The sequence below is a fragment of the Scyliorhinus canicula genome, chromosome 8, assembly GCF_902713615.1.
Source record: "Scyliorhinus canicula chromosome 8, sScyCan1.1, whole genome shotgun sequence".
Lineage (NCBI taxonomy): Eukaryota > Metazoa > Chordata > Chondrichthyes > Carcharhiniformes > Scyliorhinidae > Scyliorhinus > Scyliorhinus canicula.
The window spans coordinates 5,939,556-5,966,318 of record NC_052153.1 but is presented as its reverse complement, the minus strand read 5'-3'; the positions used below and the strand labels follow the sequence as shown (position 1 = coordinate 5,966,318).

At 50.3% G+C, this 26,763-nt stretch overlaps 1 protein-coding gene across 1 annotated transcript in view; it reads right to left on the bottom strand.

Annotated features, from left to right (window-relative positions):
- Nucleotides 1–828: 828 nt before the first annotated feature.
- Nucleotides 829–26,763, bottom strand: part of LOC119970602 (tight junction protein ZO-2-like) — a 103,989-nt gene continuing 78,054 nt past the window's right edge. The window contains exons 17-23 of the mRNA XM_038805490.1: nt 24,688–24,898; nt 23,475–23,575; nt 21,903–22,127; nt 18,003–18,116; nt 11,726–12,097; nt 8,391–8,470; nt 829–1,655 (exon numbers count right to left, since the gene is read on the bottom strand). Coding sequence (XP_038661418.1) covers nt 1,466–1,655; nt 8,391–8,470; nt 11,726–12,097; nt 18,003–18,116; nt 21,903–22,127; nt 23,475–23,575; nt 24,688–24,898 — 1,293 coding nt within the window. The 3' untranslated portion in view covers nt 829–1,465. The remainder of the gene's footprint in view (nt 1,656–8,390; nt 8,471–11,725; nt 12,098–18,002; nt 18,117–21,902; nt 22,128–23,474; nt 23,576–24,687; nt 24,899–26,763) is intronic.

Here is a 26,763-nt window from a genome sequence, read left to right as displayed (position 1 = left end):
TGTATAACAGCTTGTGAATAGGCCAATAGGGAGGTTACTTGCTGGGTTAGAACGATCATGCTCAGGAATTGGGGAATGATTCATTTTCTCCCCAGAACGGGTAGAAACACACAATGAAATATTCACAGAAATCTATTGGCATTGAGAGCTGATGAGACATTATGAGTGGTCCTGTTGTGGGTTTACGATCAGCATTTCTTACACAAATTTCTTATTCCAGCTGGGTCACCAATCGCAGCCAGGTTCCAATTTACACATCTGATAAAAAGGCAAATAAATCAACCTATTGCTCCACAACCAGGTGCAGCGCGAGGAGGCGATAGATTTGGCACTATTAGCACAGTGGAGTGTCACTTCCTTCAACACCTTTGCAAGAGCCAAAAACGGAGTGAAATCTCTGCACATGTTGGGGAAGAATTTCTTCATTTGGTAAATGGGAGTCAACCTGGGGAGTCTAAATGGTGGGTGGGCTAACCATTCGACTTCAAAGGTAGGCATATCTTAAAAACACTCAGCCCACAAATCTAAACCACCTCCTAGCATTTTAATGAGTGATATTTCCAGCGAATTACAAAGATCTGTGCTGACAAATTGACTGCCGTATGTCCTACATCACTTTCGAAGTCAATTCATGGTGGTATTTGATTTGGCGGCAAGGGTTTTGGGAAATCCTAGGTGCTATATAAAGGCACACTTTTCCTCCTTCAGTATACCACGGGAGATGCTGAACGGGCTACAGGTGGCGAAATGCATCGAACCCTCCAAACCCAGGAACTTCAGCTTCACCTGCATCCCCGTGGCTTTGGGAGATTAAAAGGATAACATTGGTGGCACTTAAACACAACTTATTTTATTTGATCAGTTTAAAGCCAAGTCCATTTCAATAGGTTAGGAGACAAAAAGAACACATTCTGCGCCCGAAACGCGCTCACTTGCGCCCCACTTACAAACGGCAATACAAAATTAGACATTTTATTTCTCTGGTCCTTACAGGAACTTTATACCCCCGTGGTCGATCGGTTAATGAAATAAATCAACTCAAATCAAACCAATATCCAGTGTCGTTACCGTCACCAATTAAATCTTTTTGATCAAAATAAAAAAAAAGGGGAGACAAGGCACCTGTGTTACCGCGCAGAACTCTAAAGACTTTTAGAGTGTCTGGCCAGTTCATATAGTTTTATTGTAACTTGCTCTTTGTCTTGTAACTGTAACATAGAAAAAACTTCAATCAAATGACAAACAAAACCCCCCGTAAAGGCAGTTAGAATAGCATTTGTAAAGTATAAAAGTATGTTATCCCACACAGTCCTATTAAAATAAAAATGCTGTCACAAATACATAGCAAGTCAATCAGCAGCTGAAATTCAGGCACTAATGGACCAGCTGGCAATTTCCAGCTTTCTTTTTCAAACTAGCTCAGTTTTTGTTTTTATAAAACACCTGGATTACAAAATATTGCGTTCTACAATTCCGTGTCTCTATATTTGGTTGGCTGCGGTGTTTGTTGTGCATAATAACCGCGTTTCGAATGGTCGGCTAGTTGTCGGCGGTACTGCTCCTCCAGCTCTTCCTCGTCCTCGACACTGTAGACGGCTCCACTGGGGTCGTGATAGGATTGTGACGACTGTGGGGGCTTCTGGGGTTCGGGTGGCCTAGATCGTGGAGAAAAACAAATTTCTCAGTCGCTAAAAGATGACCAAAAACCGGGAAAGGTTAAAAAGCGAAAGATCCGTGAATGGGGACGAACAGTGACGAGGAGACGCATGCACTCGAAACGCTGAGTCTATTTCCTCTCTCCGCAGATGCTGCCAGACCTGCTGAGTGTTTTTAGCATTTGCTTTTTTTTTACTTTAGAGCAAATGCTGCCAATGTGGCATTCACCTCTGGCACCAAAACAAAACTACAACACCAATAAGATTTAGATGCCCTTTCTCCGCAACCTGAAGCAGCACGGTAGCACAAGTGGATAGTACTGTGGCTTCACAGCGCCAGGGTCCCAGGTTCGATTCCCCGTTGGGTCACTTGTCTGTGCGGAGTCTGCACGTTCTCCCCGTGTCTACGTGGGTTTCCTCCGGGTGCTCCGGTTTCCTCCCACAGTCCAAAGATGTGCAGGTTAGGTGGATTGGCCATGATAAATTGCCCTTACTGCCCAAAACGGTTAGGAGGGGTTATTGGGTTACGGGGATAGGCTGGAAGTGAGGGCTTAAGTGGGTCGGTGCAGACTCAATGGGCCGAATGGCCTCCTTCTGCATGTATGTTCTATGTTAACCTTCGCCCCGCCCCCCCCCCCAAGTCGATTTCATTCATTACTCTCCCTTCTCATAGAATTTACAGTGCAGAAGGAAGCCATTCGGCCCATCAGATTTGCACCAGCCCTTGGAAAGAGCACCCAACTCAAGCCCACACCTCCATCCTATCCCCGTAACACCACTTAACCTTTTTGGACACTAAGGGCAATTTAGCGTGGCCAATCCACCTAACCTGCACATCTTTGGACTGTGGGAGGAAACCCACGCAGACACGGGGAGAACGTGCAGACTCCGCACAGACAGTGACCCAAGCTGGGAATCAAACCTGGGACCCTGGAGCTGTGAAGCAACTGTCCTAATCACTGGGCTACCGTGCTGCCCACTACCATCAAAGCTTTTGCCCTCCGGAGTTTGACCTGCTGACCACAGGGAAAGCGATAGCACAGCTGAGGAAGGCAAGGGGGGCAGTCTATGAGTACGGGGAGAAAGCCAGTAGAATGCTGGCACACCAACTGCGAAAGAGGGAGGCGGCCAGGGAAATTGGGGGAGGAAAGAATAAGGAGGGTAACATGGTCTTGGATCCAGGGGGGTGAACGGAATCTTTAAGGAGTTCTATAATAAACTATGAGTCGGAGTCCCCGACGGGAGTGGAAGGGATGAGGCAATTTTTGGACCAGTTGAGGTTTCCAAAGGTGGAAGAGGACCTGGTGGAGGGGCTGGGGGCCCCGACTGAATTGGAGGAGATTGTCAAGGGTATAGAGGGCACGCAATCGGGTAAAGCCCCGGGGCCGGACGGTTACCAGGTAGAATTCTATAAGAAATTTTGCAAATATTGAGCCCACTCCTGATGAGGACCTACAATGAGGCCAGAGAGAATGGAACCCTCCCCCCCAACAATGTCACAGGCTTTGATCTCACTCATTCTTACATGACCCGGAACATTCCGGGTCATACAGGCCAATTTCATATTTAAACGTGGATGCCAAATTGCTAGCTAAGATTCTGGCCACAAGAATTGAGGATTGCGTCCCAGGGGTGATAGAGGAAGACCAGACTGGGTTTGTTAAAGGCAGACAATTCAATAACAATGTCCGGAGGCTCTTGAATATCATTATGATGCCCTCAGAGGGAGGGGAGGCGGAGGTGGTAACAGCGATGGACGCAGAGAAAGCCTTTGACCGGGTGGAGTGGGAGTACCTCTGGGTCACGCTGGGGAGGTTCGGGTTTGGTGAGGGCTTTATTGGCTGGGTGAAATTGCTGTACCAGGCGCCTGTAGCAAGTGTATGTACAAACCGGCTGAGGTCGGAGTACTTCGAGCTTCACCGGGGAACGAGGCAGGGGTGTCCCCTCTCCCCGTTACTATTTGCCCTCGCTATAGAACCACTAGCTATGGCGCTGAGAGCCTCGAGGAACTGGCGGGGACTGATTCGGGGGGGGTGTGGAACATCGGGTCTCACTATACGCGGATGATTTGCTCCTGTACATTTCGGACCCTGTGGAGGGGATGGAGGAGGTTCTGCGGATCCTGAGGGATTTTGGTAGTTTTTCAGGGTACAAACTGAACATGGGAAAGAGCGAGTTGTTTGTGATCCAGGCCAAGGGGCAGGAGGAGAGACTGAAAGAGCTGCCGCTCAGGATGGTAGAGAAACGTTTTCGTTACCTGGGTAGACAGGTGGCCAGGAAATGGGATGCCCTGCACAGGCTCAACCCGACCCGGTTGGTGGAGCAAATGGAAGGGGACTTTAAAAGGTGGGACATGCTCCCGCTGTCACTGGCAGAGAGGGTGCAGACCGTGAAAATCACTGTCCTCCCCAGACTTTTGTTTGACTTTCAGTGCCTCCCACCTTCATCCCTAAGGCCTTTTTTTAAGCGGGTGAGTAGGATCATTTTGGGCTTTGTGTGGGCGAGTAAGACCCCGCGAGTAAGGAGACCCGCTGTTGGAGCGGTTGGGGGGGGGGGGGGGGGGGGGGGGGAAGAGAAGAGTTGGCACTGCCGAACTCTCACTGCCGAACTACTACTGGGCAGCCTGCATAGCTATGATTAAGAAGTGGGCGATGAGGGCGGGGGGGGGGGGGGCGTGGGAGCTGCTGGAGGCGGCGTCATGCAAAGGTACTAGCCTGGGAGCTTTGATAACGGCTCCTTTGCCGTTCTCGCCAACCCGTTACTCCACAAGTCCGGTGGTAGTGGTGGTGACACTGCGGATCGGAGGACAGTGGAGGAGGTACAAGAGGGTGGAGGGAGCGTCGGTCTGGACCCCGATATGCAACAATCACAGGTTTGTCCCGGGTAGGATGGATGGTGGGTTCCAGAGCTGACAGAGGGCAGGCATCAGAAGGGTGGGAGATCTGATCATTGACGGAAGCTTTCCCAGTTTGAAGGTTCTAGAAGACAAATTTAATCTGCCGCCAGGAAACGCCTTTAAATATCTGCAAGTACGAGCCTGCCTGAAAAAACAGGTAGTGGCCTTTCCGACGCTGCCGCCACTGAGGATACAGGACAGGGTGGTCTCCGGAACCTGGGCGGGGGAGGGGAAGGTGTCGGATATCTACCAGGAACTACAGGAGGCGGAGGAAACCCCGGTGGAGGAGCTCAAGGGCAAGTGGGAGGAGGAGCTAGGTGAGGAGGAGGAAGTGGGTCGGTGGGCAGAAGACCTGGGCAGGGTTAATTCCTCCTCATCATGTGCCAGGCTCAGTCTAATTCAATTTAAGGTAGTCCACCCCGGGCGCACATGACGGCAGCAAGAATAACCACATTTTATGGGGTAGAAGGCAGTTGTATGAGGTGCAAGGGCAGCCCTGCAAAGCATGTCCACATGTTTTGGGCATGCCCGGAGCTTAGAGAGTTCTGGCAAGGGTTCGCAAAAAAATGCTGCTGTGCAGAGAGACCTGGGTGTGCTAGTGCACGAGTTGCAAAAAGTTGGTTTACAGGTGCAACAGGTGATTAAGAAGGTGAATGGAATTTTGTCCTTCATTGTTAGAGGGATGGGGTTTAAGTCTAGGGAGGTTATGTTGCAATTGTATAAGGTGTTAGTGAGGCCACACCTGGAGTATTGTGTTCAGTTTTGGTCTCCTTACTTGAGAAAGGACATACTGGCACTGGAGGGTGTGTAGAGGAGATTCACTAGGTTAATCCCAGAGCTGAAGGGGTTGGATTATGAGGAGGTTGAGTAGACTGGGACTGTACTCGTTGGAATTTAGAAGGATGAGGGGGGATCTTATAGAAACATATAAAATTATGAAGGGAATAGATAGGATAGATGCGGGCAGGTTGTTTGCACTGGTGGGTGAAAGCAGAACTAGGGGGCATAGCCTCAAAATAAAGGGAAGTAGATTTAGGACTGAGTTTAGGAGGAACTTCTTCACCCAAAGGGTTGTGAATCTATGGAATTCCTTGCCCAGTGAAGCAGTTGAGGTTCCTTCATTAAATGTTTTGAAGATAAAGATAGATAGTTTTTTGAAGAATGAAGGGATTAAGGGTTATGGTGTTCGGGCCGGAAAGTGGAGCCGAGTCCACAAAAGATCAGCCATGATCTCATTGAATGGCGGAGCAGGCTCGAGGGGCCAGATGGCCGACTCCTGCTCCTAGTTCTTATGCTTTACACACGGGTGGTGCCGAGTCCAGAGATAGCGATCTTTGGAGTGTCAGAAGACCCGGGGGTTCAGGGGGCGAAAGAGGCCGACGTCTTGGCCTTTGCCTCCCTAGTAGCCCGGAGATGGATTTTATTAATGTGGAGGGACTCGAAGCCCCCGAGTGTAGAGACTTGGGTTACCGACATGGCTGGGTTTCTCAGCCTCGAGAAAATAAAGTTTGCCTTAAGAGGGTCTACGCTAGGGCTCTCTCGGAGGTGGCAGCCGTTCGCCGTCTTTCTCGGGGAAAATTAAAATGTCAGCAGCAGCAACAATCCGTGTGGGGTGGGGGGTGGGGGGGGGGGGGGAAGTGCTACATTGGGATGGTGTGGGAAGACTGAGGCGCGTGGGGGTAATGTCTATTTAATTGTTCTTGTATATTCTCTTTTTGCACTATGTTAATGTTCACTCTAGTTTGTTTTGTTATTATTGTTACGACTGTTTTATTGTTGGAAAATTATGCAAAACCTTAATAAAAATACATTTTTTTTTAAAAAGAAAAAAGCTTTTGCCGCATATTAAAACAGCGGCTGGAATTTTCCCGCTGTTCCCCGCTTCACCAGGAATGAAGTATTTCCATTGGCTGCTGCCACTTTGGGATGTCCTGAGGTTGGTGCTATATAAATGCGACTTCTTCCCTCCGTCCAGTAATGTTCTACCTGCTCTCTCTTCCCAGGCCTGTGCATGGTCGTGACCAGCTTCTGGGACAAGACAATCCAAAATGTCTGATTTATCCATTTTTGTCACACCCCATCAGGAGGACTTCATCGGCTGCAGGGCACTTTGTAATATCTGGGGGGTCCTGAAAAGAGCTATCGAAATACAAGGGTCTTTTTTCATCCATCCCAAGTGTTTACAGGCGGCAGAAAAGCAGGGGGGGGGGGGGGGGGGGGGGGGGGGAGAACAGGACAGGAATCGTCCAATCATGAAACCATGATACTCCCTCCAGTCTCGGGTGTAGGGCAGGAAATGAACCAGCTTTTCAGTTTGGTACGACACTCTGATGTACCCCACAGCCAAGAGGGAAGTCAGATAAACTCGGCAATAGAAGGTTTTGTCTGTTGGGGGCGAGAGTTGACTCATCTGGACCAGCATAGACCAGTCGGGCTGAATGGTCTCCCCTACGTTCTGCGGGGGAGTCGAGTGGGAAAACGAGCAGCAATTATGGACAAAAGGTTTGGGATTCCTGGTGGATTGGCTTTCGATCGGGCCACTAGATGGAGTGCCTCCCAAGGGCTGAAATCTACAGTTTGGGGATTTGAGCGAGAAACACAGTCGGCCCTTGCAGCCACAGAAGAACCTGCTTCAGGCCGTGGAGAACATTAACCTCACCCAGCAGGACAGGCAAAGCTCGTGACACGGGCCTTAAAAAGAAAGTCTTACCGTTAAATAAACACACGACAGCAGAATACAGCTTCAAAGGATGTGACAATCAAATTACAGCAACTAACTAATCGTGGGCTGGTGTGACCCACCTCAGTCTTTGTCACCAAGGCCAGAGGGAATAGGAGAAGGCCATTCAGCCCCTCTTTTAAATCATGGCTCACCTGTACTTCAACCCCAACTACCCACTTTTCAATCCTACATCCCTGAATACCCCAACTAAAATCTCAATCCCAAATGCTTCAATTCACTGCCACCATTCACAGGCTCTCCAAGAGAAAGAACCATTCTCGTGATTTTGCGACACTTTATGAAGGAGACTCCGGACTTACCCCCAAATGACCCAGTTCTAATTTCAAGATTCTGTTCCCTTGCTCTGCACTCTCTTACCTACCCCCCCCCCCCAACCCCCAACCGGAGGATATCATCTGGAACCCTCTCCCCCCTAAAAAGCTGTCGAGGCTCGAGGGGGGGGGGGGGGGGGGGGGGGGGGGGATGGGGAAGAATTGAAAATTTAAAAATTGCAATGAATGTATTTCTTGTTGAACAAGGGGATTTAAGGGTTACTGTAGTAACTTAGTTCCACCAGTTCTGAATGAACTATAAATGTTTATTAACAATAACTATTTACGGGCGGCACGGTGGCGTAGTGCCTGACAGCGCCAACGTCCCAGGTTCGATCCCGGGTCACTGTCCGTGTAGAGTTTGCACATTCTCCCCGTGTCTGCATGGGTCTCACCCCCACAACCCAAAGATGTGCAGGGTAGGTGGATTGGTCACGCTAAATTGCCCCTTAATTGGAAAAAAAAGAATTGGGTAAGCTAAAATTTAAAAAAAACAACTATTTACAGGGAGATGCAGGTTCAACGCATCCAGTCATGTCTCTAGGCTCTAACTGAACAAACTTCCACCCTTTACTCGGGTTATCCCATCTCCCCCCCCCCCACGCTAGTTACCTACTGGATGGGCGGCTCACATGACCCTTCCCAAGATGGCCCTTTAAAGGGGCCACCTACTGAAGTTACAAAATCAAGGTCCATCTCAACACGATCTAATTGAATAGCAGAGGAGACGCAAAAGAATGATTGGCCTCTTGCTCTGAGTGATGAAGTACGGCACATTGCTTTACCTTTGGAGTGGAGAATGTTCAGCTTTAGATAATTTTGAAGGGACTGCGTAGACATCTGCATTCCTCTGTGCCAGCTCCAGCTGTAAATGCAAAGAATTTATCTCGTTAAAGTCAGCCACTTAGTCACCTGCATCTAATTCACCAAAACTATCTAAGCAAGACTGTTTGAAGGGACGGGGAGGAAGCAAGAGAGAGATAAAAGTAGAGTGCACAATTCCCACTAATATATATATATATTATCAAGAGGACGGCAGGGTGGCACAGTGGTTAGCACCACTGCATCACAGCGCCAGGGTCCCGGGTTCAATTCCGGCCTCGGGTGACTGTCTGTGTGGAGTCTGCATGTTCTCCTCGTGTGTGCGTGGGTTTCCTCCGGGTGCTCCGGTTTCCTCCCACAGTCCATAGACGTGCAGATTAGGTGGATTGTCCACGCTAAATTGCTCCTTAATGTCCAAAGGTGTGCAGGTTAGGTGGGGTTACGGAGATAGGGTGAGGGAGTGGGCCTAGGTGGGGTGTTCTTTCACAGGGTCGGCACAGCCTCGATGGGCCGAACAGCCTCCTTCCGCATTGGAGGGATTCTATGATTGTACTGTGCTGCAAAATTTAAAAAATGCCCAAATTCTTTCACACAACCCTGCACAATTCCCAGCAGATCTTTCCAAGGAGCAAAACTTTTCATCCACTTTATGGAAATAGGAGGTCGCCCGGCCCATCGTGCCCGTGCTGCCCCTTTGAAAGTGCAATCCAATTAATCCCACTCCCCTGCTCTTTCCCCGCAATTTCTTTCCTCCTGTAATTATTCATTCAATTTCCTCCCGGTGTTGAATCCGATTTCACCGCCTTTTCTGACCAAAACAAAATATCCTTCAGCTCCCACCTGGCTCTTCTTGCCAGATTTTTGCCCTGGAAAAGGGTTGCAGATCATCAACGTTGATACATAAGGAAACTCTCGATTAAGTCATTTCTAAAACACACTGAGCAACTCAACAACACAAAGATCCAGCTCCCAAACAAGTGACCTTAGTGCAAAACCCGTTGAGCAAGGTGAGCAATGCTCACTCGTCTGTTTTGTGCCCCACACGCTAAACTAATAATAATAATCTTTATTATTGTCACAAGTAGGCTTACATTAACACCACGATGAAGTTACTGTGAAAAGCCCCTAGTCGCCATATTCCGGCCCCTGTTTGGGTACACAGAGGGAGAATTCAGAATGTCCAATTCACCTAACAGCACGTCTTTCGGGACTTGTGCAAGGAAACCGGAGCGCCCGGAGGAATCTCACGCAGACACGGGGAGAACGTGCAGACTCCGCACAGACAGTGACACAAGCTGGGATCGAACCCGGGACCCAGTCCTAACCTCTGAGCTACACGCGTGGCCCACCCCAGTTCTTCTAGACTCTAAACTAAACTCGGGTTAGTTCTTCGGGGGGGGGCGATGGGCGAAGCGGTGCTCAGACACAGTGAATCTCATCTTGGCAGCTTTCAATTCTAGATGTAAAGGACAGAACAATAATTCCCTGTAAAGCACAGCTCCAACTGAGGAGGGACGGAAGCTTCAAAGAGAGAGAAAAGCCTCTGGATATCAACTGTGCAGGTTCTGGCTATCGTTACCCCCCCCCCCCGTTAGGGTGAAAAGGACCTGGAAATACAGACTGTTTATTTTCGCACAAATTACATCGGGTTCTCAGAATTGTTACAGTGCAGGAGGCCATTCAGCCCGTGTGTCTGCAGCGGCTCCCTGTCCCCATCTTCCCCCACTGCCTGCACATTCTTCCTTTTCAGAAAATCACCCCCTACCCACCCCCGAGTACCTCAATTAATCCTACCTCCACCCCCCCAAAACCGGGCAACCGCGGTCCAATTGCACGCGCATGTGCAAAAGATGCCAGCGTAGCACCTTGGTAGTGCCAAGCTGGAACCCTGGCAGTGCCCATGTCAGCTGGCAGTGCCACCCGGGCACCTTGGCAATGCCAGTCTAGCACCCAGGTGGCACAGTCGAAGTGCCAGGCTGGCATTGACATGGTACCCTGGTGGAGCCAGCAGTGCCACTGCATCATCCTGCCCTGCAGATGGGGGCCTCCGAACCCCTGGAAATGCTGTTCCGCCTGGTCCCCAGTACTGAACAGCACTCGCCAGAGATCCCCGAGGCAAATGGGTTGAATCCCAAAGCCTCAGGTACCTCTCGAATCTGCACATTAGAGCGAAGCTAGAGCCTCGCTCTAATATAATAATAATAATCTTTATTATCACAAGTAGGCTTGCATTAACACTGCAGTGAAGTTACAGTGAAAAGCCCCTAGTTGCCACATTCCGGCGCCTGTTCGGGTACAGAGGGAGAATTCAGAATGTCCAATCCACCTAACAAACACGTCTTTCGGGACTTGTGGGAGGAAACCGGAGCACCCGGAGGAAACCCACGCAGACACGGGGAGAGCGTGCAGATTCCGCACAGACAGTGACCCAAGCTAGGAATCAAACCCGGATCCCTGGCGCTGTGAAGCCGCAGTGCTAATCAGTTGTGCTACCGTGCTGCCCACTTTCCTGCCTGTTCTCCATAACCCTTCCACCCATTACTAATTAAAAACCTGTCTATCTCCTTAGATTTACTGCTGCTGTTGTTCTGAGAGAAAGGGGCAGTGAGCCCGAATGAGAACACCAATTAGAGAGGATGTTTCCCTTTCCCCAGGGCAAATCCAAGCCTGGGGGGGATGGTTTAGAAATACGGGATCTGCCATCTTATTCTTTCAGCTGGCAAGGCCGCCATTTGTCGCCCGTCCCCTAATCGCCCCGGAACGGAATGGCTTGCTTCAGAGGAAGGAGTCACGTGTCGGCCAGTCCGAGCAAGGACGGCAGATTTCCTTCAGCTAAGGGACATTCGTGAACGAGACGGGTTTTGATGACAATCGATGATAGTTTCGGAGACCGGCTTTCAGCTCCAGGTTTATTAATTCCACCAGCTGCTGCGGTGGGATTTGAACCAGTGTCCCCCAGAGGATTAGTTTGGATTACTCTGGATTAGGAGTCCAGTGGCATCACCTCAAGGCTGTGTCGCCTCCCCGATGGAGACTAGGATCAATTTCTCCTCAAGCGGGTCGTTTAGTGTTTGGAATTCTCTACCTCAGGCCTTGGTGGAGGCTGTGGGTCAAGGCCAAGTTAGGTGGACTTTCTGATTGCCAAGAGGGTCAAGAGTTACGGGGGAAAAGGGCAGGAAAGCGGAGTTAAGGCCTTCCCAGATCAGCCATGATCTTACAGAATGGAGGAACAGGTTGTAGGGGCCAAATCGCTTACTCCTGACATTATGACCGTAAAATGGCGTCAGGGCTGCCTTACCCGTGCATTCTGTGCCTCCTGCAGTTCTTGTAGCCTCTGCGCCCGAGCTTTGTTATCCAGTTTCTCGAATATTTTCACTTTCCCCAGGACCGACTTCTGCCTGTTGCCGTCGGCCAGCTCCTCGAACTCCTCCTCGTCGTCTTCGCCAGGGAGCGGCAGGGTCGGGGTGGGTGGCATGACCGCCGTCCGGACCCCGAACGTGGGTTTCGAAGCCACAGGAGGGGGCTGTGGCTTGGTGGGTGGGGCCTCCGGACCTCGGGGGTGCTCGCTGCTCCCAGGGCTCGGGCTGCTGTATCGAGAGTCGTACCCGCGGTTGGGATCGTGGTACTGCCGCGACGGCTCGTTTACGTAGGAGTGCACCTCAGCTTTTAGCTTCATGGAATAGAAAGAACATGCAAAGGTCAAACCCCCGTGTAACTGCTCGTGACACTCAACTGTGACATTTTGCAGCTTTCATTTCAATTCAGCGTTTGCTAGAAAGATCAGTGCAGAGGGAACCAGAGTTGATGACATCGCAACAGTAAAGTTAGAAGATGTAACGGGTTTAAAATTCGGGCACGGAATGGGTGCTCTGGTTTCCTCCCACAGTCCAAAGATACGCAGGTTAGGTGGATTGGCCGTGATAAATTGCCCCTTAATGTCCAAAAGGTTAGGTGGGGTTACTGGGTTAAGAGGATAGGGTGGAGGTGTGGGCTTAAGTTGGGTGTTCCTTCCAAGAGCCGGTGCAGACTTGATGGGCTGAATGGCCTCATTCTGCACTGTAAATTCTCGGATTCTCTGGGGGACTGGTCTCGGCTCGAGAGAAGGTGAATGGGGGATTTATGGCCTTCTCTGAAAAGTCCGAACTGCCTAAGAATGGGAGGGATATGGTGAAATTCCTGGTGCAGGAGTTATGGGAAGACCTGGAAGCTCCGCTGGGAGCTGGAAGAGATCAAGGAGATGCTGAAATTGATGGAGTCGGGAAAGATACCAGGACCCGATGGGTTCCCGGTGGAATTCTATAAAAGATTTGTAGACCAGCTGGCCCTTTTATTGTTGGGGATGTTTAGGGACTCCTTGGAGAGAGAGGTGCTCTGCCACAGACACTGGGACTGGCTTCAGATTCCCTGATCCTGACAAAGGACAAAGATCCTGCAGCCTGCGGGTCACACCATCCGACCTCTCAGTTAAGTGCGGATGCGAAACTGTTAGCTAAGGTATTGGTGGTAAGACTGGAGCCCCGTCTCCCGGAGGTGCGGAGAAAGAGCAAACGGGATTTGTAAAGGGGCAGAGGTTGACGGCAAACGTGAGGCGGCTGTTGAATGTGGCCCTTATCACGGGGGGAGGGTCAGGTTCCGGAGATTATAATTTTGCTTGATGCAGAGAAAGTGTTGGACCGGGTCAAACAGTGGGATATCTGATATCGATACTAGGGAAATCTGGGTTTGGGCCAGGCTTTGTAGCGTGGGTGTGGCCGTTGTATGCGCCCCAGTTGCCTGTGTTTGCACGAACAAAGTGACTTCTGAGCACTTTTGTCTATACAGCAGCACCAGGCAGGGATGTCCAATGTCCCCTTTGCTGTTTGGGTTAGCAATAGAGCCACTAGCTATGGCACTGAGGACTTCGAAAGCTTGGGAAAGAATAGTTAGAGGAGGGATGGAGCACAAGGTCTCACTGTACACCAATGATTAGTTTTGTTTTTTTAAATATTGTTTTTATTCTCCTTTTTCACATTTTCTCCCAAATTTACAGCCACCAACAATAATCAGTAACAGATATGTCAATCCCCATATCAATAACAACGATCCCACCCTCCCACTAAACCCCAAACATTAGCCCGCATGTTCACACAAACAACTGACAAAAAGGAATCAGGAATCACCCATAGTCACCATTAACACACACAGCCCCCCTCCCCCCAAACCTCCCCCCCCCCCACACGCCCCAACTAAGGTTCGATGTTGTCCAGTTCTTGGAATTGCATAATGAATAATGCCCATGAATTGTAGAACGCCTCCATCCTTCCCCTCAGTTCAAACTTAACCTTTTCATGAGTCAAGAATTCCAACAGGTCCCCCCGCCACGCCAGGGTGGAGAGGCCGCTCTCCATCCCAGCAGGATCCGCCTTCGGGCGATCAACGAGGCGAAGGCTATGATATCTGCCTCCGCACCCGTTTCCAACCCTGGCTGGTCCGACACCCCGAATATGGCCTCCCGAGGACCCGGGTCCAGTTTCACACGCACCACTTCAGAAATTACCCTAAAATCCTCCTTCCAGTAAACCAACGATTTGTTATTATACGTCAGGCATCAGTGGGAGACATTATGGGGATTTTGCACCTTTTTGGGGCCTTTTCTGGCTATCAGCTAAATACAGGAAAGGGCGAATACTTGGTGGTCGGGACACCAGGTTAGAGAGGGGGATTAGGGGAGTACGGTTCCGGCTAGCAGGAAGTCATTTTCGGCATTTGGGCGTCCAGAGAGCAAGGGACTGGGGGAAACTGTAGAGATTGAACTACACGAATCTGGTGGGTAAGGTTAAGGCGGTTCTGCAAAGATGGGACTGTCTCCTACTATTCCTAGCGGGCCGAGTGCAATCCGTTAAGATGAATATCTTGCCGAGATTTTTATTCCAGTGCCTCCCGGCGTTCTTCAGAGAGATCGACCGGCTGGTGACTGGGTTTATTTGGGTGGGCAAGGGCCCCAGGATCAGGGGATGGTGCTCCGGAGGGAGAGACAAGCAGGGGGCTTGGCCTTGCCAAACTTTCAACATGACCATTGGGCGACCAATGCGGAAAAAGTGCGAGAGTGGGCCGGGGATTCGGAGAAGCTGTGGGTCTGGGTGGAAGCAGAGTCTGTGAGGGGACCGGGGGGGGGGGGGGGGGGGGGGGGGGGGGGAACAAGCTTTGGGGGTGTTGGTAAGGGCTCCGCTCCCCTTAGTGCCGAAGAAACACTCGACTAACCCAGTGGTTGCAGCCATGTTAAGCATTTGGAGGCAATTCCGTCAACATTTCAATTTTAAAGCTGCCTCAAGGTGAGCTCCCGCCTGTGCAAATCACTTATTCGAGCCTGCTGGGCCAGATGGGAGGTTTCGGGAGCAGAAGGAAGAGGAGTTGGAGAAGATTTGTTGTTAAGGCTCGGAAGTGAAGGGGGAATGTGGGCTCACAGGTGCTGATGGATTCGGATATCTTCAGGTGTGTAGCTGGGTCAAAAGGTACTTTCCAACTTGCTCGGCCAGTGGGTCGGGGTTATACCAGCGGAGAGCGGGGGAGGGGTGGCCAGTGTGTCGGGGTTATACCAGCGGAGAGCGGGGGAGGGGTGGCCAGTGTGTCGGGGTTATACCAGCGGAGAGCGGGGGAGGGGTGGCCAGTGTGTCGGGGTTATACCAGCGGAGAGCGGGGGAGGGGTGGCCAGTGTGTCGGGGTTATACCAGCGGAGAGCGGGGGAGGGGTGGCCAGTGTGTCGGGGTTATACCAGCGGAGAGCGGGGGAGGGGTGGCCAGTGTGTCGGGGTTATACCAGCGGAGAGCGGGGGAGGGGTGGCCAGTGTGTCGGGGTTATACCAGCGGAGAGCGGGGGAGGGGTGGCCAGTGTGTCGGGGTTATACCAGCGGAGAGCGGGGGAGGGGTGGCCAGTGTGCCGGGGTTATACCAGCGGAGAGCGGGGGAGGGGTGGCCAGTGTGTCGGGGTTATACCAGCGGAGAGCGGGGGAGGGGTGGCCAGTGTGTCGGGGTTATACCAGCGGAGAGCGGGGGAGGGGTGGCCAGTGTGTCGGGGTTATACCAGCGGAGAGCGGGGGAGGGGTGGCCAGTGTGTCGGGGTTATACCAGCGGAGAGCGGGGGAGGGGTGGCCAGTGTGTCGGGGTTATACCAGCGGAGAGCGGGGGAGGGGTGGCCAGTGTGTCGGGGTTATACCAGCGGAGAGCGGGGGAGGGGTGGTCAGTGTGTCGGGGTTATACCAGCGGAGAGCGGGGGAGGGGTGGCCAGTGGGTCGGGGTTATACCAGCGGAGAGCGGGGGAGGGGTGGCCAGTGTGTCGGGGTTATACCAGCGGAGAGCGGGGGAGGGGTGGCCAGTGTGCCGGGGTTATACCAGCGGAGAGCGGGGGAGGAGACGTGCTCAGTTGAGGGAGTGAAGGCAAAGTGGGCAGAGGAGCTGGGGCCGATCTTGGAGGAGGAGGTTTGGAGTGAGGCACTGAGGAGGGTGAACGTGACCTCATCCTGTGCATGGCTGAGTCTCATCCAGCTAAAGGTGGTGTTTCGAGCTCTCCTCACAAGGCCAGACTGAGTGGGTTTTTCGATGCGGTGGAGGATAGATGTGATCGGTGTTCGAGGGAGCCGGAGCACCACGGACACATGTTCTGGTCGTGCGCAAAGCTGGTGGGCTTCTGGACGTCCTTTTTTGATACCATGTTGGCAATCCTGGACATTGGGCGAGAGCCTTGCCCACTGGTGCCGGATTTTGGAGTTTCAGGTGTGCCGGAGCTCCGGACACGGGGGGAGGGGTGGGGGGCAGAGCAGACAGCTTGGCTTCTGTCTCGCATACGGCAAGGAGGCGGATCCTCTTGGGCTGGAGGTTGACTACAGCGCCAAGCACCTCGGCATGTCTGCGTGACTTGATAGAGTTTTTGCACCTCAAAGACATCAGGTTTACCGTGACGGGGTCGGTGGAAGTGTTTTACCGCAGATAGCAACCATGTATATTGTACTTAGAAAAATTGGCCACTGTTAACTGTTAGGGGGTGGGGGGGTGGTTTAGTAGTGAGGTGATAGTGCTATAAGTGTAAGTGGGGGGTGTTCTTATTGTTCAGTTGTTATTCGGTATTATTGTACGCTTTGTATAAAAGTTGTAATGAAAATATTTTCACAAAAAAAATGCAGCTCTTGGCCGAGGCTTTGGTCACTTTCCTAATATCTCCTTGTGGAGTTCGGTGTCAAATTGTGCTTTTAACAACATCCCTGAGAAGTGTTTTGGGATTTTTATTACATTAATTGTGTTGTCCCCAAGACGATTCACAAGAGCATCAGACAGAAATCGGACACTGAGCAACAGGAGGAGACAGCACGGTAGCATTGTGGATAGCATAATTGCTTCACAGCTCCAGGGTCCCAGGTTCAATTCCGGCTTGGGTCACTGTCTGTGCGGAGTCTGCACGTTCTCTCCCGTGTCTGCGGGGTTTCCTCCGGGTGCTCCGGTTTCCTCCCACATTCCAAAGATGTGCAGGTTAGGTGGATTGGCCATGATAAATTGCCCATAGTGTCTGAAATTGCCCTTAGTGTTGGGTGGGGTTACTGGGTTATGGGATAGGGTGGAGGGGTTGACCTTGGGTAGGGTGCTCTTTCCAAGAGCCGGTGCAGACTCGATGGGCTGAATGGCCTCCTTCTGCACTGTAAATTCTATGATAATCTATGATAGTAGAGCAGCTGATCAAACACATGGTCAAGCACAGAGGCTTTATGAAGCATGTTGGAGAGAGAGAGAGAGACAGAGAGGGAGAGGGATAAAAGAGGGAGAGGGAGAGGGATAAAAGAGGGAGAGGGATAAAAGAGGGAGAGGGAGAGGGATAAAAGAGGGAGAGGGAGAGGGAGAGAAGAGGGAGAGGGAGAGGGAGAGGGAGAGGGAGAGGGAGAGAAGAGGGAGAGAAGAGGGAGAGAAGAGGGAGAGAAGAGGGAGAGAAGAGGGAGAGAAGAGGGAGAGAAGAGGGAGAGAAGAGGGAGAGAAGAGGGAGAGAAGAGGGAGAGAAGAGGGAGAGAAGAGGGAGAGAAGAGGGAGAGAAGAGGGAGAGAAGAGGGAGAGAAGAGGGAGAGAAGAGAGGAGAGGAGAGTGAGAAGAGAGAGACAGGAGAGAGGAGAGGCAAGGGAGAGAGAAGAGAGGAGAGAGAGAAGAGAAGAGACAGGAGAGAGGAGAGAGAAGAGAGGCAAGGGAGAGAAGAGAGAGAAAAGGAGAGAGAGAAGAGAGAGAGAAAGAGAGGAATTTAGGGAGGGTCCAGAGTTCAGGGCCTAGACAGCTGAATCCATGGCCGCCAACATTTAAAATCTGGGATGTAGAAAGATGTCAGAATTGGAAGAGGGCAGAGATTTGAGGACTGTAAGGCTGGGTGAGGTTTCAGATAAAGGGAGCGGGGTGGCCACGAAAGTAGGTGAAAGGGGCAAGAATTTCCAAACTGGGACATTATCGGACTAGGAGCCGGAGTAAGTCAGCAAGCACAGGGGGCGATGGATTCTGCTCAACAATTCTCTCAGTGTAACAAAAGCAAGAGTTGATCTTGTGCAAAGTCAGGAAGTTAATGACATCTGTTACCTTGGGTGGTTCCGGTTTAAAATCTGGAGGGGGGCTGGGATCACGGAGGACCTCCCTGCTACCTGCTCTTCTCATTTGTCCTCGCGCTACGACCGGTTCTGGAGTCTGCTTCCGCTGGAAACACAAACAAACCATTGACAGGGTGAGGTACGCGTGCGACAATTGTGGCAGGACAATTGTAAACGGGAAATCCCACAAGAACGATATTAAAGAGGTTACAATTTATAACTCATTCATTTCCAGTCACCCAACCTCAATCATCGTAGCCACAACTTTGCACAACTCCAATCTTGTGCAGTAAAAATACAAACTAAAAACTCAACAGGTGACTTGCCAGGGTGGATGGGGAGAGGATTGCAGTGGCACAGTGGTTAGAGCTGCTGCCTCACAACGCCCGAGACCCGGGTTCAATTCCGGCCTCGGGTGACTGTGTGGAGTTTGCACCTTCTCCCTCATGTCTGCGTGGGTTTCCTCCGGATGTTTCGGTTCCCTCCCACAGTCCAAACTGTGCAGGTTACGGGGATAGGGTGGGGAAGTGAGCCTAGGTAGGGTGCTCTTTCAGAGGATCAGTGCGGACCTGACGGGCTGAATGGCCTCCTACTGTATGGATTCTACGATTCTACAGAAGTCAGAAGTCAAATTGCTGCAACGCCGATACCCCGTAACGCGGGAAACTAAAATTAGGGAACATAGTTTAAAAATAAGGGGTCTCCCATTTAAGACAGGAGGTGGTCTTGTGGCAGGGTGGGTAGCACCCCTGCCTCTGAGTTCGAGACCCACCCCAGGACTCAATGGCCGAGGAAGGTGTGTTCATAACGCGGACAAACAGGTTGACTGTGTGAACCTGCAAAATTCTCCTATACATCCCAATGGCTGTGGAGCTAGTCAGCTCCCATTGGCCACGCTTAATGTGGAATGGCGCCCCTCACGTTATAAGCCTCTGCGGACAGACTAGCGACCTGTTCCGGGAATGTTTGCGCGAACGGACAAAAGTCTGCCGTAGGAAGGCGCAGGAAGAGAATTGGAATTTTGAGGCGGATGCGGAGAATCAATTTTCTTTCAGAGCGTCAGGAGTCTGTGAAAGTCTCTTTCCCCAGAGAGCAGCGGAAGCTGGGTCACAAACAGGAAAGTGGAGTTGAAGTCACAATCAGACCGGCCATGATTTGATCAAAAGGCAGAGGGGCAGAATGGCCTGCTCTTAATTTGCAAGTAAGGTACGTACTCAGGATTTTACATGACAAACATAAAGGGCCAAGGTCCCTCAATGCACCAGGCGAGACTGGTTACACGTTCACAGGGTAAAGTTGGAGAATCTAAAACTCGGGGTCATAAATGTAAGATGGCCACGTGTAAAGTCGATCAGGGTTCTTGGAGAGATTCCCTCGCTTCCGTATGCAGTTCATTACCACTGGAGACGGGGAAATGAAGAGCAACGGTGTGTTAAAGGGAAAGCTGGATAAACGCACGAGGGAGACTGGGACAGAAGGGTGTGCTAATAGAGTGAGATGGATAGAGATAGATAAATACAGCACAGACAGGCCCTTCGGCCCACGATGTTGCACCGAACTTTTGTCCTAGGTTAATCAAAGGATTTTGGACAATTTTTCATGGCCAATCCACCCAACCTGCACATCTTTGGACTGTGGGAGGAAACCGGAGCACCCGGAGGAAACCCATGCACACACGGGGAGGATGTGCAGACTCCACACAGGCAGTGACCCAAGTCGAAATCGAACCTGGGACCCTGGAGCTGTGAAGCAATTGTGCTATCCACAATGCTACCGTGCTGCCCTTAAGAAGTTAACCTACACTCCATTATTCTACCCTAATCCATGTACCTATCCAATAGCCGCTTGAAGGTCCCTAACGTTTCCGATTCAACTACTTCCACAGGCAGTGCATTCCATGCCCCCACTACTCTCTGGGTAAAGAACCTACCTCTGACATCCCCTCTATATCTTCCACCATTTATCTTAAATTTATGTCCCCTTGTAATGATGTGTTCCACCCAGGGAAAAAGTCTCTGACTGTCTACTCTATCTATTCCCCTGATCATCTCATAAACCTCTATCAAGTCGCCCCTCATCCTTCTCCGTTCTAATGAGAAAAGGCCTAGCACCCTCAACCTTTCCTCGTATGACCTACTCTCCATTCCAGGCAACATCCTGGTAAATCTCCTTTGCACCTTTTCCAAAGCTTCCACATCCTTCCTAAAATGAGGCGACCAGAACTGCACACAGTACTCCAAATGTGGCCCGACCAAGGTTTTGTACAGCTGCATCATCACCTCACGGCTCTTAAATTCAATCCCTCTGCTAATGAACGCTAGCACACCATAGGCCTTCTTCACAGCTCTATCCACTTGAGTGGCAACTTTCAAAGATCTATGAACATAGACCCCAAGATCTCTCTACTCCTCCACATTGCCAAGAACCCTACCGTTAACCCTGTATTCTGCATTCAGATTTGTCCTTCCAAAATGGACAACCTCACACTTGTCAGGGTTAAACTCCATCTGCCACTTCTCAGCCCAGCTCTGCATTCTATCTATGTCTCTTTGAAGCCGACAACAGCCCTCCTCACTATCCGCTACTCCACTAATCTTCGTATCGTCTGCAAATTTACTGACCCACCCTTCAACTCCCTCATCCAAGTCGTTAATGAAAATCACAAACAGCAGAGGACCCAGAACTGATCCCTGCGGTACGCCCCTGATAACTGGGCTCCAGGCTAAATATTTGCCATCCACCACCACTCTCTGTCTTCTATCGGTTAGCCAGTTTGTTATCCAACTGGCCAAATTTCCCACTATCCCATGCCTCCTTACTTTCTGCACAAGACTACAATGGGGAACCTTATCAAATACCTTACTAAAATCCATGTACACTACATCCACTGCTTTACCTTCATCCACATGCTTCGTCACCCCCTCAAAGAAGTCAATAAGACTTGTAAGGCAAGACCTACCCCTCACAAATCCATGCTGACTATCCCTAATCAAGCAGTGCCTTTCCAGATGCTCAGAAATCCTATCCCTCAGTACCCTTTCCATTACTTTGCCTACCACCGAAGTAAGACTAACTGGCCTGTAATTCCCAGGGTTATCCCTATTCCCTTTTTTGAACAGGGGCACGACATTCGCCCCTCTCCAATCCTCTGGTACCACCCCTGTTGACAGCGAGGACGAAAAGATCATTGCCAACGGCTCTGCAATTTCATTTCTTGCTTCCCATAGAATCCGTGGATATATCCCGTCAGGCCCGGGGGACTTGTCTATCCTCAAGTTTTTCAAAACGCGCAACACATCTTCCTTCCTGACAAGTATCTCCTCGAGCTTATCAGTCTGTTTCACACTGTCCTCTCCATCAATATGGCCCCTCTCGCTTGTAAATACTGAAGAAAAATACTTGTTCAAGACCTCTCCTATCTCTTCAGACGCAATACACAATCTCCCGCTACTGTCCTTGATCGGACCTACCCTCGCTCTAGTCATTCTCATATTTCTCACATACGTGTAAAAAGCCTTGGGGTTTTCCTTGATCCTACCTGCCAAAGATTTTTCATGCCCTCTTTTAGCTCTCCTAATCCCTTTCTTCAGTTCCCTCCTGGCTATCTTGTATCCCTCCAGCGCACTGTCTGAACCTTGTTTCTTCAGCCTTATATAAGTCTCCTTCTTCCTCTTAACAAGACATTCAACCTCTCTTGTCAACCATGGTTCCCTCACTCGACCATCTCTTCCCTGCCTGACAAAGAGAGGTCGGAGGAGTCTTGAGTGGAGCATAAACGGCAAAAGTTGGTTTGATGGCCTGGTTTGGTGCTGTGAATTCTTATGTATAATTTAAGTGCAGAGCACCCTTCACGTTTGAAGGTCAATACACATCCTGATCGTGTTACCCTCACCTCTTCTACCTGTACAGGCTCTGATGATCTTGCAACAGAAGAGATACGAGGCTCGTTCATTGGCTCATCCAGCTCGTTGTCTGTATAGGCTCCACCCTCGTTGTCGGTATCATCGTAGTCACTCATCAATCGGCTGTCACAGCTCAGGTAGTCAGCCCCCATGGCCGACAGATAGGACATGCGGTCATCGGGCATCTCAAGGTCTGCGTCCCCTAGTCCATCCGCCTAAATTAAAAATAGGGAAAGGTAAACAAACACACAAAAAAAAACACAATTTCCCACCCAGATATCGGAGAAACACCCATTCCCTACTCCCAAACAGGGAACAGTGATCAACAACTTTGACTGCTCTGGCAGTGGGCCGGGGAAGGGGACTCGGAAGGATGGTTTGCAATCATACTCCCTCTTAAGAGGATGCGGGATTCTTCCAATGATCCCGCAGGGATTTCAGAATATCCCGATTTTCTTCAAACCGAGCAAAAGGCCCGGTTAGGTCCATGTTCTGGGCGGGGGAAAGGTTAAAATGTGATCAATTCCTCTCGAGAGAGCAAGCAGGATTTTCCCAACAAAACCCAAATGTTGATCAGAATCTGATCTCGTCACCTTTGTAAAAGTGGCCACATTGTAGAGCACCAAATTTATTTATTTTTAAAACTTGGGGCGTTACATCTGTAAATCCCGAGCATCGTTGCGGATTAAAATGCTGGTCTCCGTTCCAAGGACACACTGTGGGGCATTTGGCAACTGCAAATAGTTGTGTGGAAACTCTTCAAAAGAATTCAACTGGTTTGAAAAGAGGCATACATGCGCCGGGAACACACAACGGAAACCAAAACAGTTCAACGGCTGATCAGCTTCCCCAGTTTCATTGTGCCGCTCACCAATCGCTATTAACTGAAGCAACCTGTAGAGTGTGGTGCAGTTAACAAAGCAAACACAGGCAGCCCATTGGGAAAATCCTAAACTACAAAACACATACTTTTTACAGCTATGAATTATTAATACTTTTGGAAGGTTGATTTGAGCATGGCTATGGTTAATGAGTAAGGCCCCAGGGTGAAAGTGCAAGATTAGTTAAGGTCGCTGAAGTGTATTGGGCCGCGGGGTGGGGCAAAAGAAACTTGCACTTAATTGAAATGTAGTTTTATCTAAATGAATGGATGGGTAGATGGTAGAGGAAGAGAAAAAGAAAGCAAACACACGGAACCAGACTCACTGTTCTCCACTTTTTCTCAAGAGGAGCAGCCTGCGCATCTTCTCAAATGCGGTTATTCTTTTGCAACACAAATGTGCTAATTACTGACCCGCACAGCTCAGGTTGTTCAATAAGTACGACAGAAAGAAAGAAGAGAGAGACACGTTTTGGCTGAGAAAACGAACAAACATCACGCATCGACTAAACATCCCTGTTTGACAAGACTGCAGTTGGCCTCAAGGCTCCCTCCCAAGTCCTACGCAGTGACTGGTGTACACGCTGGATAATTATTAACATCCGAAGATTGCTACGATGAGTCCGACTTTAAAAATGGTGTTCGAATAACCTGTGCAATGTGAGGCTCACGCGGTGCATACCTTGCTTTCCGAAACCCAAACAGCAGAAGCCTGATGATCTCTTATCACGTCCTTCAGCAATCCGTACCAACCATCATGAGAGGCATTCAGATCAATCGTCTCTGCAATATTCAAAAAACAGAGATAAAGGTTCTCCCCTCTTCTATGGAAGATGTTGGAAGCAATTTCAATCACCAAATGTGAGGGGGTCTCCAATTGGCACCAGGGATCTGGAGGAGGTGGCATCTCCCCTCCTCTCCCTCCCCTGCTTTACTGACCAGGAAATTGCAGGCATGCCGTGCAGGTTCACCCACCTCGATTCCCACTATCAGGCGGCCGGTGTCATTCAACCCACAGAGTGACACGGGTAATAATCTTTCAATTTAAAATCAAGGGTTTCTAATCCACAAGGGCATCCAAATTCTTGGTATGTTATGATCGTGGCTAGATTGAATAAAAAAGAGCCAGACTTGCATTTGTATAGCACCTTTCACAACCATTGGATGCCCCTCGACAGCCACTGTTACCTTTGAAGTGCAGTCACTGTTATGTAGGAAATGTGCCAGCCAATTTCTGCACAGCAAGCTCCCACAACACCAATGTGATCGTGGCCGAGTGCCTCCATTTGGGGATGTGACCGAGGGGCGAATATTAGTCAGGACACCGGGGAGAACTCTACTGCTCTTCTGCAACTCAGTGCCAGGGGATCTTTTACAGTCCAAAGATGTGCAGGTTAGGTGGATTGGCCAGGCTAAATTGCCCTGAGTGTCCAAAAAGGTTAGGTGGGGTTACTGGGATAAAGGGGATAGGGTGGAGGCGTGGGGCTTGGATAGGGTGCTCCTTCCAAGGGCAGGTGCAGACTCAATGGGCTGAATGGCTTCCTTCTGTACTGTAAATTCTATGATTCTAAGTGAAGGTGGTGGTGAGCCGCCTTCTTGAGCCACTGCAGTCGGTGTGGTGTAGGTACACCTACAGTGCTGTTAGGGAGGGAGTTCCTGGGTTTTGTCCCAGCCACAGTGAAGGAACGGTCAATATATTTCCAAATCAGGATGATGTGTGGTGGGGAGGGGAACCTCCAGGTGATGGTGTTCCCATATGTCTACCACCCATGTCTTTCTAGGTGGCCGAGGGCACGGGCTTGAAAGGTGCTGTGTAATTGGATCTGGTAGAGGGTGATGGACCGAATGGTCACCCATTGCGCCCTATTCTCCATCGTTGAGCTAATGTTTCTTACCTGTGAAAAGATGAGAACAGCTCTTCCTCAGCTTGACAGCCTGATCGTAGAGTTTCTTGGAACTCTTGGTAGATCCTGGGCTCAGTCGCTGTCTCATAGTTTTAACCCCTTGCTTGTTGTCTGGGTTGAAGAAGATGACAATGGGGTACCATTGTGTGTAGTTCAACAGATCCACGGCCTTTGGTGTCACATCCAATAACGCATGCTTATCCTGTTCATGGAGATAGACAACAACAAAACTCAGAGGGCCCACTATGGACAAACAAAAGAAAATCTCTTGGCAGATAAGGGCAGTAAGGACATCGGAGGAAGGTCATTCAGCTCCCCCGGGTCTGCTCCACCAGTCCATTAGATCGTGGCTGACCTGTATATTAACCATCTATCCACCGTATAAATCTCACCCAACAAAATGTGCTCAATCTTAGATTTGTTCTTTCTAACTGGCTCCCTGAATGAGCAGCTTTTAATAATAATAATATTAATCTTTATTATTGTTACATTAACACTGTAATGAAGTTACTGTGAAAAGCCCCTAGTCGCCACATTCCGGCGCCTGTTCGGGTACACAGATGGAGAATTCAGAATGTCCAATTCACCCAACAGCACGTCTTTCGGAACTTGTGGGAGGAAACCGGAGCACCCGGAGGAAACCCACACAGACACGGGGAGAACGTGCAGACTGCGCACAGACAGTGACCCAAGCCGGGAATCGAACCTGGGACCCTGGAGCTGTGAAGCAACAGTGCTAACCACTGTGCTACTGTGCCGCCCCTTGGAGGAAGACTTCCAGTTTTCCGTATGAGATTACCATCCTTTGCTAGGGAAAACACACGCAGCTTATGTTTGGTGTGGTACAAGTCACAAAAGTAAGTCTCTTTTGTCAATGTTTGAACCAAGGCTGTAATGAGGTGAGGAGTTGAGTGATTCTGACGGAATCCAAACTGAGTGTCCGTGAGCAGGTTATTGCTGAGTAAGTGCCGCCTGATAGCCCTGTTGATGACCCTTCCCATCACTTTACTGATGATGGAGAGTAGACGGATTGGCTGGGTTGGATTTGTCCTGTTTCTTGTGTACAGGACACACCTGGGCAATTTTCCACATTGCCGGGTAGATGCCAGTGTTGTAGCTGTACTGGAACAGCTTGGCTAGAGGTGCGGTAAGTTCTGGAGCACAAGTCTTCAGTACTACTGCCGGAATATTGTCAGAGCCCATAGCTTTTGCGGTATCCAGTGCCTTCAGCCGTTTCTTGATATCACGTGGAGTGAATCGTATTGACTGAAGACCAACATCTGGGATACTGGGGACCTCCGGAGGAGACCGAGATGGATCATCCATTCGGTACTTCTGGCTGAAGATTGTTGCGAATGCCTCAGCCTTGTCTTTTGCACAGAATCAAAGGATTTACTGTACAGGAGGCCATTCGGCCCATCGAGTCTGCACCGGGTCTTGGAGAGAGCACCCCACTTTAGCCCACGCCTCCACCCTATCCCCGTTACCCCACCCAACCCAACATTATTTGGACACTAAGGGCAATTTATCATGGCCAATCCACCTAACCTGCACATCTTTGGACTGTGGGAGGAAACCGGAGCACCCGGAGGAAACCCACGCAGACCCGGGGAGAACGTGCAGACTCCACACAGACAGTGACCCAGGGCCAGGATTTGAACTCGGGTCCCAGTGTTAACCACTGCGCCACATGCTGCCCGATTCAAGTATTTTAATTAATTGTTGCCTTGCTTTATCTCCCTCGGTTCATCGATTAATCTGTTTTGGTAGAAACAAAATCCTAGTGTTTATATAAAATGAGTAATTGAAACTGGCACAGAAGGGGCGGCACTGTGGCACCGTGGTTAGCATTTACTGCCTCACGCCGCCAAGGAGCCGGGTTCGATCCTGGCCCCAGGTCACTGCCCGTATAGAGTTTGCACATTCTCCCCGTGTTTGCGTGGGTTTCACCCCCACAACCCAAAGATGTGCAGGGTAGGTGGATTGGCCACGCTAAATTGCCCCTTAATTGGAAAATAAAAAGAATTGGGTACTCTTAAAAAAAAAAAAATAAGAAACTGGCACAGA